Genomic DNA, 13,924 nt, shown 5'->3' with positions numbered 1-13,924 from the left:
GCCTGATAATCATTTGTCACCTGCTGCCTTTAGCTTGATTGATTCTGCAGGTCCACTTGACTCCTTTGTCAGAAGCAGTTCCAAGGCTTTCATGCCTGCCCCTTACACACCAACCTCAATGTGTAACTTCCCTCAGAGCTGTAGGAAACCCACTGTTTCACTACTGTGAATGCTCTCAAAGTAACCCACTCAGATCTGCCACTGAGTATTTGGGTTCCTGGTAATGTTTGCCTAGGAATTTCCAGAGGGTCCCTCTGAAAACATAAACTGTTAGTGACTCGACTCGTAAATGCTAAGTGAGTCCCAATGCCTGGTATTTTCTCCAGGCGAAAACAAAGTGTAATGGAGTGTCAATAAAAATGGTCACACTTAAATAATCTATTGCTCTAAAGCAGTGGTAGTGTTTGCCCCCGCTAAGGTGCAATCTATCATGGTGTGTAGTTGTATGCAAGTTAAAGACTGAATCATCTCTTTATTTGGTTTTACGGTGTTGCCGATATAGTTACAATGTCCATGTTCGTTTTATTAATGTTGAGTGAGTGTCCTTTGACTTTCGGTTGTGGACCTAGCTAGAGTCGGATTGATTGTGGAATTAAAGTCAACCCTTCCATATCATGACACGTCCCTGAACTGACTACACGTTTAACATCTCTGGACATATTATGGCGATGTCCTCAGTAGGTGCATAGCTATTCACTGTGTAACCAGTTCCCCTGCCGCCAATACACTTTCCCAGCTGTATCTGTGTCTATTTTATGCTAAAAAGTACCCCAGTCTATACCCAACACCCTTCTGGTGTATGTCAAACATGAGCAGACGTGTCATGTCTGTCTGTCTTTTGGGCATCATATTTTGCTAATCCTTCAGTGAGGAGTTGCATTGGGGAATGCTATCTGTAAATTTCTTCACCTCATTTTCGAACCCATTCCGTGCCTCTCCACAAAATGATTCACACCTTTCCTAATCTCACTTCACAGTGCCAAAATCCATCTTCCGCCTTCACCCATCCCGCCACAAGAACCCAAAAACTGGACAATAAGCGTGTAACAGGCACATAAATGCAACGAATTATTGCCATATTCTGATCACAAATCGGTTAGAGGTAAATTTCATTCTGAATCAAAAAGCACGTGAGCATGTAGGCTTTGGCAATGTGCATGCAAACAATCAATTAGCTAACAGAGAAAAAATGTGAAAAAGTCTGAAGGACAAAGAGTGTTTAAACAATATTGACTTCAGGAACACAGTTAAAATCTCTACTTTTCTATAAAAGTTACATGTACCAACGTTTCAACAAACACTAGTTTTGACTTTCTGTCGGACATTTACATGTTAGTATCCATAGCCATTTCTTCCACAGTTACCAAAAGTAAGAAAACAATGATTTGGAAACATACGCACTGTCTGAAGATACAAAATGACTTTTCTAAGCAACATAAAAGCAACTCCGTGTTATTTCTGCGTAGTAGGCCTTACCAAACACTAGGGCTAAGTGTGAATGACAGAGTTTCACAAATGAATACATCCTTTTGTAAATGATCCTGGTTGTGATATTGGTCACCCGGAGCGATTCTCCCCAATCCTGCGCGTGGCATTGCACGGTGGCGCAGAGTCAGGCCTTACCTGTGTGGAAGGGAAGCGTCTCGTTTGCGGGGCTGGTGCAGGCCCCGTTGGAGGCAGTCACTTGCACGCTGTATATCGCTCCGCAGTTCATCTCTGTGATTTCACAGTAATTGTTCACGGTGGAGACAGAGGCGATGTTGCCTTCCAAATCACGAGCGTCAGCTATATATGTAAGGTTTCCGAGCCCCTCCTGCCACGTCACCAGGAGCTTGTTGTGATTGCAATCGAGGTCACTTCTGATGTAATTGGGGGTGCACGGCACTAGGGGATGAAAGGAAGGCCACACAATGATGAGAAACGTTGTACTGACTGATATTACTTAAAGTTTTTATCCACATAGCAAGTTTTCTTTGTATCACGCAATCAACTGCGTTGTTGCGTAAATTGCCCATCGCCATTCTAGCTGTCACTAATTCACATCAAGTGGTGACCAGGGTTTGTAAAATCAATGTGTTCCTAGATATTTACTCAATACCGTTTCTCCTAGTGAGTGTCTATGAAGAGTTTAGTAGGCCAGGAGCAGCAGAAGAAAAACCTTTCTGCCTGTCTTAGCACAAGTCCTGAGTACTCCAGCTGTGTTCAAGCGACTGGAATATCGTGACTTATTGTTCACAGAAACACTTTCCCTTTGGGTGTAGATTTTGTTAATATAACCTCCAATGTGACCGTGCTAACACATTACAGGGAGTGCAGAATTATTAGGCAAGTTGTATTTTTGAGGATTAATTTTATTATTGAACAACAACCATGTTCTCAATGAACCCAAAAAACTCATTAATATCAAAGCTGATTATTTTTGGAAGTAGTTTTTAGTTTGTTTTTAGTTTTAGCTATGTTAGGGGGATATCTGTGTGTGCAGGTGACTATTACTGTGCATAATTATTAGGCAACTTAACAAAAAACAAATATATACCCATTTCAATTATTAATTATTACCAGTGAAACCAATATAACATCTCAACATTCACAAATATACATTTCTGACATTCAAAAACAAATCAAAAACAAATCAGTGACCAATATAGCCACCTTTCTTTGCAAGGACACTCAAAAGCCTGCCATCCATGGATTCTGTCAGTGTTTTGATCTGTTCACCATCAACATTGCGTGCAGCAGCAACCACAGCCTCCCAGACACTGTTCAGAGAGGTGTACTGTTTTCCCTCCTTGTAAATCTCACATTTGATGATGGACCACAGGTTCTCAATGGGGTTCAGATCAGGTGAACAAGGAGGCCATGTCATTAGATTTCCTTCTTTTATACCCTTTCTTGCCAGCCACGCTGTGGAGTACTTGGACGCGTGTGATGGAGCATTGTCCTGCATGAAAATCATGTTTTTCTTGAAGGATGCAGACTTCTTCCTGTACCACTGCTTGAAGAAGGTGTCTTCCAGGAACTGGCAGTAGGACTGGGAGTTGAGCTTGACTCCATCCTCAACCCGAAAAGGCCCCACAAGCTCATCTTTGATGATACCAGCCCAAACCAGTACTCCACCTCCACCTTGCTGGCGTCTGAGTCGGACTGGAGCTCTCTGCCCTTTACCAATCCAGCCACGGGCCCATCCATCTGGCCCATCAAGACTCACTCTCATTTCATCAGTCCATAAAACCTTAGAAAAATCAGTCTTGAGATATTTCTTGGCCCAGTCTTGACGTTTCAGCTTGTGTGTCTTGTTCAGTGGTGGTCGTCTTTCAGCCTTTCTTACCTTGGCCATGTCTCTGAGTATTGCACACCTTGTGCTTTTGGGCACTCCAGTGATGTTGCAGCTCTGAAATATGGCCAAACTGGTGGCAAGTGGCATCGTGGCAGCTGCACGCTTGACTTTTCTCAGTTCATGGGCAGTTATTTTGCGCCTTGGTTTTTCCACACGCTTCTTGCGACCCTGTTGACTATTTTGAATGAAACGCTTGATTGTTCAATGATCACGCTTCAGAAGCTTTGCAATTTTAAGAGTGCTGCATCCCTCTGCATGATATCTCACTATTTTTGACTTTTCTGAGCCTGTCAAGTCCTTCTTTTGACCCATTTTGCCAAAGGAAAGGAAGTTGCCTAATAATTATGCACACCTGATATAGGGTGTTGATGTCATTAGACCACACCCCTTCTCATTACAGAGATGTACATCACCTAATATGCTTAATTGGTAGTAGGCTTTCGAGCCTATACAGCTTGGAGTAAGACAACATGCATAAAGAGGATGATGTGGTCAAAATACTAATTTGCCTAATAATTCTGCACTCCCTGTATAGGCAGCTGGCCAAGGCTGTCGCAGCCTTCAGCCCAGGTGGCCTATAACAAGGACACAGCATTTACCAACTGGTATAGGTCAAGGCAGAAGGGCTACAGCACTAGTATAACAATCCTCCATTGAGGGTAGAATGTTCCAAATTAAGCATGGAAAACAAGAAAGGCAAACTATGACATTTTGTGGCAGATGGACTGTAGCAGCCATTATTGTGCTTGAACTACTCCATTGTCTTCAGTGGAAACCACAACATTCTAATGTTCTAACTTTGTAAATTATAAGTAGGACTCAAATTTTCTGTCAGATGATATTTTTGGTGATGATTTTTTACATGAAACCAATTTGGAATGAGTACTTGACCAATTTACCTTTATTGAGTGTTTTTTCCACAGAGGCAGCAAGAAGTAGTGGTATCTGGGAAGACTGACCTTTGGCCACACAAGAATATGTTAATTCCAGGAATGCAGTGCTTAATTTGAGGCAGTGGTTTCTGGTGCTTGGCACCAGCACTTAATTATCAACACCTGCTCTTACGACAGTCTGCCACATGGTGGTGCTGTCTGTCTAATTTAGAGAAGAGTACAACAACACCAACATGTTTCTTAACTTAATATACATTCAAATGACTAATACCTGCTGCCCAAGCCCGATACTATTGGGCTTCAAGCTAAGGTCATAGTTAAATAAAAATGTCTAACAATGAATCAAGAGATTACAATTGTAAGACTAACTTTAGTTCTTAACTATTTACTAATTTCTACAACACCTGATATTGGGCAGTATCCAATTTGAGTGGAAAAGCCAGAACGTAGGGTTTTACCTTATGAGGTTCGGGTTACATTTAATCAATTGCTTGGTTGCTTTTCCTAGACCACATTCCTGGTTTGAATCTCTTCCAGTTTGTCCATGTAATAACTCCTCATCCCAATCAACAGTACATTTTATGCTTTTCTGCACTTTATACAATAGCCCAAGAAGACATTTTTTATTACTACGTTTAAAGCATAAGTACTTTGCATTGCAGAAAGAGGGATTGACCTTTTAAAAATGTTTGAAATACTTCCACAATTTGTTTTTCAGTTCTTAATTATATTTTGCCTGCAATTAAATTGAGAAGGATGTATATTTCATAGGAATATTTTTGAGATCTGATGAGATATTAACACCAGTTAAAGGGACATTAGCCTTCATGGGTGCTTATAAAGCAATTTGTATCATCTGTTACATGTATACACAAATTAGATTTTATAGTGTTTTTAAACATTGTGCCAATTGCCGTGTAATGCTCTCTTAATAATTTCTGATTCAGAAATCATATGATCTATAATGTTTTTTAAATCTGTGTTCTCATGGTCGTTGGAACCGAATAAAGACAATTGAATGAATGACTAATACCTGCTGCCCAAGCCATTCTTATAGCTTTGGGGGTAAGTAATATTCTGAACAGTCACACTTGCAGGAGTGTGATGATCAGTGATTGTGTTGGCATGACATTGGCAGCGCTGGCAGGGGCAATGGGTGGTGCACGCTGCAGTGGCCTCCTGACGAGGGCCCTGGGACTTATTTTTTTATAAATTAAGCACCGCAGTAATGGTTGCTCAGAACAGCATATACTAGATCCAATTTGCAAAAGCTTTTGACCCTGTAACTATGATTTACACATGCAAATGGGCTTTCTCACAAGTGCAAGACAAACGTTTGCTATTCTCAGACGTTGGTCTTACACTTGTTAAATAATTTATAGATACAACAATTTTTGTGTGTGTAAATCCACAAGCAGGGAGTAGGTGGGCATTACAGATGAACATTCCCTGTAAGTTTGTAAACACCCACAAACTTACATACTAGTGACCCCTGGTTTTTAGGTACTTTCTAAATATAGTTATTCAGTTAATTACTCGTTTGGGTTGTACTCTGGAATATCGAGCTCATTAATATTGTGAACAAAATATAGAAGGTCAAAATATCGAAAGTTAAGCGCATGTAGGGAAATATTTTTTTACAATCCTTTGTGAGTACTCACAAGCTTGTCTCTGACTCATTCACAGCCTTAAAGAGCCTCAGAGAAATATTTGTATAAGGGACAAAAATCAATCTTTCTCGAAGTGGAAATCAGAGATAATCTTTAAAAGTGGTGTAGTCTAGATCAAACATATTCTCATTGAAAAATACTTGTTCCATATTTTCTCATCCATCATATATGTGTGTATGTTTTCATATGAAGAAAGAGAATTTACACAAGTTTGGCCAAAGAATGTCTGCAAACCTGTGACAGATGCAGCTTTTCTGGCATATTCTGGAAAACGTGTGAATTCCAAAATGTCAGATATCCATACACATAAAGACTGGAAAATCGCACAAGCATATTTCTGACTTTAGTGTGACTCAGTTCCCCCTGAAATCCATGTTTTTTTCTAGTGATCGGGCTGCAGTTTATTAGGGTTTTTTCTGAAGCAGGGAAGTACAATGCACAGACAGTCTCAGGATAGGACATTATTAACCTAATCCAGATGCAGGTTAATATCGGCAACGATGTCACCATGGCATAATCTTTTATTGATTACAGTTTAATGCGTGGTGAGTTGCAATCGGGTACAATACATAAGACTAAGTTTACGGACAGGTTTATGTCTTATTATTTTCTTCTCTTTATTTCTGTAGTTTTATATAGCACAGGCATGGCCCCTTGGTGTTGGAGTGCTTTACAACGATTGCAGAAGTCACAAGGTGAAATCAATGAAAACAACACATAGGGGGTCATTATGACCTCCGCGGTCTTTTCAAAAGACCGCCGAGACCGCGAGAGACAGAATATCGCCATTGCCATTGGTATTTCTGTCTCCCTATTATGACATTTCCGCTGGCCCAGCTGAAATGTCACATCAACATTGCAGCCAGCTCGTAATTGAGCCGGCGGCAATGCTGATGTGCAGCGGGTGCAGTAGCACCCGTCGCGCATTTCACTGCCCGAAATTCGGGCAGTGAAATGCGCGACTGGGCTATTCCTGGGTGCCCCTGCACTGCCCATGCCAAGTGCATGGGCAGTGCAGGGGCCCCCAGGGGCACCCCAAGTCCCCTTACTGCCAGCCTTTCAATGGCGGTGTGTACCGCCACGGACAGGCTGGCGGTCGGGGACTCATAATCCCCAGGGCAGTGGTGCATGCACCTCTGCCCTGGGGATTATGACCGCCAGACGGAATCCTGGCGGCAAAGTGGAGGGGCCGGCGGTATGGCCGTGGCTTTTCCGCCACGGTCATAATAGCTGGCGGAACACCGCCAGCCTGTTGGCGGTGTTACCGCCAACATACCGCCGGCCGCCAGGGTCGTAATGACCCCCATAGTCTGCAAACTGTTAAATAACAGAAAGACTATATACATATGGAGTGTCAAAGGGACTGGGGAGGGAATTAAGGAGATTTACATAAAGGAAGAAGCTTCTGAAAGAGGACGTCAGGAGAAACTAGCTGAGGGAAAAAGGAGACGAGGAAACAGAAGGGGTGAAGAAAACACTGGGAACAGAAAAAGTCAAAATTCGAGAAAAGGATCAATCAATTGCAAATCAGTAGGTGTTTTTGAAGAGATTGAGGGACATATTTCTACTTGTTTTGCGCTGGAATTGCGTCATTTTTTTTACGCAGATTCAGTGCAAAACTAACTCCATATTTATACTTTGGGTCTAGCGCCAGATTTATGGAGTTAAAGACTTTTTGGGATGTAGAAACCTACTTTGCGTCAATGTGATGCAAAGTAGGCGTTCCTGTGCAAAAAATGACTCTATGGCCTTAGCGCCATATTTATCTCACCGTGCTAAAATCACGCATGGGAGAGAGGAGGGGTCAAAAAATGATGTAACAATTCCTAACTTTAATCCCATCCCTTACCTAAACCTTAATTCTTACCCCAATCCTAACAACAACCCATTTGACAACCTAACCCTTACCACTTTCTCTTGTACTTTCATTTACACCATCGCTCATGCTAACCCTACCTTTACTCTAATTCAGCACAAACCTAACTCCATGCCCAGTCCCTAACTCTTATCCCAGTTCAGTACCCCCTTTTTCTACCCTGTGCCCGACACCTTATCATAGATGGTGCCTCACACCCTACCTTAGTCTAATTCTAACCTCAATGCGACCTAACTCTCATTTTAAAAATGTCTCTAACCCTCGCATTTGTTCATGGCTTTTTTACACGTTGTGTATTTCACCTTTTTGTATTTTCTTTAACTAATATGTTTTCTGGGTGTTGAACAGCTGGCTGCAAGAGTTGAAACCATTCCAATGTTACCCATCCTCTGGACCCAGAGTGAGAAATGTATTACACTGAGGCAAAACAAAAGAGGCCACGGGCGGCATCGCGCATATAACACAACTTGTAAGGCACAATGGGCTTTGCTTTCCCTGCTCTGAATTTATGCTTCCTACAGGTGTGACTCTTGTGCAGTGTAACTGCCACAGCACGCCAAGGTAGCTCACTGACTCAGAAGCCATTACCTGTCTGAAACTCTTGCACGGGGGTTGACGTGCTGTTGCATTCGTTGTTTGTAGCGATCATAGAGACGGAGTACACTTCCCCGCAAGATAAACCTGTGAGCGTGCAGCTGAGATCAGCAGATTCGCAGTAGTGGTGCATTCCGTCACTTCCTGCGGCGTGCACAATGTACATCACGGCGCCCACTGTGAAGTCCCATGTGACCATCGCTGTGTCGGCCTCACAACCTGTCAGAATCATTACATTCGTTGGAGTGCAGGGAGCTGGAAGAAAATATGAAAAACATTAACAGGGAGAGACCACACCCCTTAATCATATCCTACCTACCCATGCTGACCAAATGTGTTGTTTCCACTCAGCTCATGTCAGAAAGCAGCGCTGGTGGCATCCATTGACCATCCTACAAAAACCCTAAGATGACCATGGAAGTCATTTATGGGTCATCGGGGTCGCAGCTAAGATACTTGTCTTCCCCCTTGCGATCCCTGCGACTGCTTTTGCGACCCCTGGCTTCAAGGGTGGCAAAATCAGTGCAGGAACACAAAGGCAATTCGTCCTTATGGATGTCGGTCGGGGCTCCACTTTCCTTGTTTTCGTTTTTAATTACACTAATAATGAACAATAATATATAACTCATTGTTAGTGTAATGAACAATGGAGTACAATTACCTGGAATGTGACCCCCCATGGCAGATGAGGCAAGTAAAAACTGCTTTTAATTGCATGTTGTGAGCGTGTTCACAGGTGAAATTGTGTTAATGTAAGAGACAGTGATGTGATGTATATTTGTGTGAATGTGTGTGTAAGTGTAAGTGAGTGAGTATAAGTCAAATGTTGTGGAATGTCCCTTCCACTACCATTGGTGTTTTGGTGGATTGACGTTAATGTAGAACACTTGACATTTTGCTCAAAATAATACAAGGCATTAATGACATCTCACTTCAAATCGCATCATTCCGAAGTACTAAAGTGATTGATAAATAGTTCATATTACCAAATCAATTGCTTTTTATTGTGTGACAAGCCCACAGATTCTTGGGCCACTGGCCCCTTGACATGCATGCCAGGTCCCACAGGCCTCTCCCTGCCTCTGGCTGCTCCCTGTGTTTCAACCTTTTTTCAGATTCTCAGACAAATCACTTGTTAGGATATGGATGTGTGATGGCTGGAAGTACCTCAATATGTACAGACACGCCAAGCCCCCTACGCGTCACAGTCATAATTAGCCCTACCTCTGTCGCCTGCCAATTGAATTTGTTAAATGTTAGCTGTGCAGTGCCAAGGGGTTTGCCTTCACAGTGGGAATTGGAAGAGGTTGACATAAGTAAAAGAGGCAAATTATTCATCGTATCCTCCTTCTCCAAGATATAAACTCTGATTTCCTTTTAGATAAGTCTGAATCGATCTGATTGTTTAGCTTGGGCCAATTAGAGGATTACTACTACCTACTGTTTTGGTCAGGTGCACACAGAGGGCTTTAATAGATTTGGTCATGCAGTGAAGTTTCTGTAAGTTGACTGCCCAATTAGATGGGGTGGGAATATTCAGAATTTTAAACTCTGCCTAATTCTGAACCATGAGAGTTTATTGGATTCATCAAACAACATGTCAGCAATGATATCTCTGACTCAGTAAAGACGAGAAAATGCCATCGTCTAAAAGACAGATGTTATGATTTTAGAGTCAAATTGCATTCCTTTTTATGCCTGGTGAGGATATTAATTTTTTTTCATGGTTTTCAAAGACTATAGGAAAATGAGTGGCTTTCTGTTTGTTAACCTTCCATGATATAGTCTCTTGGATTTTTCTCTAACTCTTATCTCAGGGGTCTAGAGGCTGACCTTAATCCATCCCATCATGTGTGGTCTCAATCAAATTGTGCATAAAATATAATTGAGAAAGTCCCACCTCCATCTATCAGGTGCTTCTTGGAGGCTAAGGTTTTGAAGTGTTTGGAACATTCTTCCTTTGCACTTTTTCAATTATATGGGCTACCTTTTTACTCACTACTTCCACATTGCTTGTCCTTGATGAATCATATCAGGCTCACCTCTATCAAATAATACATTAGTTTGTCAAGCCTGTTTGGGAGTACCTTCTTGTAAATGTTAGTGCCATTGTTGGCTAGGGATACATGCCAGTATGCCATACATTCCTCTATGTCTTTGCCTGGTTCAGGGCCAATAGACCAACACTCCTTTTGCATGGTGATTAATACCATGGTAATTATACATCAGAAGGAATTAATAGTGTCAGGGGGGCACTCTATCAGTTATAAACCAAAGCTGAACTCATCCTAGGCTTTTAGTAATCCTCAATCATTGTGTGGCTATTTTTAATGAACTATAAATACTGTGGGGTTGGTCCAACTCATGTTTACACCCTGTGGGGGTCATATGTATTTTCATTTGGACCGATATTTAATTATGATTCACAGCCCTTATTTTAATCTTGATAACTGATACACAATTGTTTTCTTTTCGTGGTCTCATCAGTGTCTGTCCTCCACTCCGGCAACCTCAGTTGAGTGATGAAAGAACTTTCTTCATCATCTTTCAGTCTCATTGTAAGCATTTTACATATAACGTATTTCCTCAATTTTGCTTCAGTTTGAGGAGTGCTACCTCCTCTCCCTGGGTGGACAAATCTTTTAATTATATCTTAATGTTTTGAAATCTACCTATGGCTTGCTCGGATGTGCTCAGGGTTAATTTTAGCTTTCTAGTTCTATACATTCCTTCATCAGTTGAACCTCTTTTAACCTCCTTTACCAGCTGGGTGGGCTGCTGTAAATACCTCCCTGCACACACTTTGAAGGCATTCAAAATTGTAACCCAGGAGATGTCACTGCTGTTGTCTCTCTTAAAACATAGTTTGATTCCTTGGGTGAGTTCTGTTCTGTGAGCAGAGTCCCTAATTCAGTGATGGAGATTTCAGAAGGTGTTGAAAATGAATACTTTCTTGAGTCCTACCAAAATGGGCTTAGACACAAACAGATGGCCAATGATACCTGTATGCGAAGAATTGCGAGGAAAGGTAAAATCTTTGCTGAACTGAATATAGTGCCATAAATCACCCAAGCCCTGTCCCATAAAAAAGGGTCTTCAATTTTTGGCATTATTTCACAATGGAGCTGGCAGAATTAGATAGCTGTATCTTTGTATACCAGTCTAGAGGAAAGTCCCCTCCCAGGATTAACTTCTCCCACCCCCTTGTGATATCGGTGAGTACCACCGCCAGGAGTCCTTCTGGGTCATGTTTGATGCATACAGGTTGACTAGGGAAACATGCCCCTCACTGTATTGTATGTTTAATGTAATTAGAAGGTGCTTCCCACCGTGACCTGTCTTGACTTTGATGCATGTTGTTTGAAGATCATGTTTATAAAAAATCGTCAACCATGTAATCTTAGAAGTAATCAGAGGCCTTAGATAACTCCTACATTTGTGGTGTATATAAGGAGAGTTCAGACTATGGTGAGAGTGATCAACTTGCCTGCTTGTACGCAACAAACATAGAATGTGCCCACTGTGGTGCACCTACAACTCCAAACGGAGCTTTAACCCCTTAAAATGAGAAAATTATATTCAACTTTCACTAGTTTGTGGGGCCCAAAAAGTGACATCTGTAGTTCCAATGACTCTACTGCCAGATCTTCAGAAAATGAAAATGTCTGTGAAATATTTTATCTTAACTGTGTAGATTTCCAATTTTGATCAATTGTATGGCTCCCTCTCCCCAAGATATCATATTTTCCCCAATTTCTGAGATGCATACATCCCTGAATCAAGGTGACTTTGATGCTATTGAAACAATGTGGGTATGTCCCCACCCTATCTCCTCAATCATCTGTCTTCCCATGCTAGATCTTATAAAATGCCCATGACTCTATTGGGAAAAATCCTAAATGTCCCTAGTTTTAATGGTGAAGTAAATTCCAACTCCATCTTAGTGTTCCTCTACTGGTTCTCCCTTCTTTTTCACAGTTTTGTCTTTTTGGATTCTCAACAAGTTAATGTGCCAGTTCTATACTTGGTGCCTGTTTTCTTCACTGTTCTCGAGACAGTTGTCCAAATGTTCATCTTCTCCCTTGCCCATGATCTTTTGGCTTTCATTGGGTGATTCTATTGTGACGTCCTTCTCTTTCCATTTAATCAGCATCCCTCCTACTGCTGTGACTTCCTTCTATTTCAATTTGAACTGCATCTCGCCTGGCAGTGTCCTGTGATACCTAATGTTATGGTGATGGAGATCCAGAACCACTGGCTGCAACACTCTCCTTTTCTGGAGGGTAGAAGTTACAAGGTCTTGCTACATCATGACCTGGCTGTCAACAGAGATCCATGGACAAGACTCCTGTGGCTGGCTCTTTAGAAGGTCAGAGAGCCAAGTATTAGTGCACTTTCAGGTGACAGATTAATACTTTATATGTGTATTCTAGACTTTGCATGCTACTTCACTGCAAGACCAGCTTTGTCCCATAGAAGTGAATTTACTGTAATTCTCTGTAGCTCCTGGGCCCCGGTTCTAGTACACCTGATGCATCCATGATAACTATGCCTTTGGGTTTGTGCTCTTACCTGCAAATCTAGTGATACGGTGTCAATGGAGAAAGGTCACTAGCACCACAAGACCATTCCTTTGTATAGTGAAATCTATTTGAATACTGGCTCTACTTATGCTCCTTTTCAGTCACACCTCACCATATAAGGTCAAGTAACAGTAGTGACTACTAACTGAGACTAAGAACTGCTGGGTATCAACTATAGGTTCTGAAGCATACAATCAACTTTATTCCATGTCAACAATAAATTCTGATCACAAATGAGTTAATAGTGGCCAGACTGGACTATTGTAACACTTTGTAGCTAGATCTTCCAGCTAAAGCTTCCACTGATTCAAAATGCCACAGCTAGACTTGTTTTTTACATCAAGAAATACACGCCTATATAGCATGCTTTGGCTAAATAGCAAATTATTCATGTACTTCAAAGGATTAGATTTAAGTCACTCTGTGTGGTCCATAGTATCTTCATGACCATCATGGTAATCCTCTCTTAGACAAGTTCTTGTTCTATAAACCCAACCACAGTCTAAAATCCCAGTGGGCTTCTCTTCTCAGAGTATTAACATGCAGGTGTATAACCCTATGGAACAGTATGCCTATAAATCTAAGAAAGAAATGTCTCTGATGAGATTCTGAAAATTAACACATGGCATCCTCGTATTTGGTAAGCTATGATTGGTTACTATCTTTGCTGTCAGAGCGATATTCATGAACTGTAGCACCTAAATACCCATGAGTGATGATTTGCACTTAATAAATAACAAGACAAATACAGATGATTCCAAGCCAACTGATGCCTTGTAGTGCCTTAGTTTTGATGGCTTATACCTCAGACACGGATTTAAACATTTTCAGTGGTCTAAAGATATTTGATGGATTGATCAAGGTGTTAATATGGTCTGCACAGTACTGAGATGATTGAAAAAAATGTAAATGGCATAATATGCATTGCTTCACTGTTGGTATTTTAACTTGGATTTATTACAGCTTCCTAC

The 13,924-nt window shown here is 41.4% G+C and overlaps 1 protein-coding gene across 1 annotated transcript in view; it reads right to left on the bottom strand.

The window, feature by feature from the left end:
* LOC138293267 (pneumococcal serine-rich repeat protein-like) overlaps window positions 1–13,924 on the bottom strand; it is a 335,396-nt gene that overhangs the window by 269,752 nt on the left and 51,720 nt on the right. Inside the window, exons 9-10 of the mRNA XM_069232401.1 lie at window positions 8,365–8,625; window positions 1,624–1,884 (exon numbers count right to left, since the gene is read on the bottom strand). Coding sequence (XP_069088502.1) covers window positions 1,624–1,884; window positions 8,365–8,625 — 522 coding nt within the window. The remainder of the gene's footprint in view (window positions 1–1,623; window positions 1,885–8,364; window positions 8,626–13,924) is intronic.

Source organism: Pleurodeles waltl, chromosome 4_2 (genome assembly GCF_031143425.1).
Source record: "Pleurodeles waltl isolate 20211129_DDA chromosome 4_2, aPleWal1.hap1.20221129, whole genome shotgun sequence".
NCBI lineage: Eukaryota > Metazoa > Chordata > Amphibia > Caudata > Salamandridae > Pleurodeles > Pleurodeles waltl.
The sequence above is the reverse complement of the archived record's forward strand: the minus strand, read 5'-3'. Positions and strand labels throughout refer to the sequence as shown.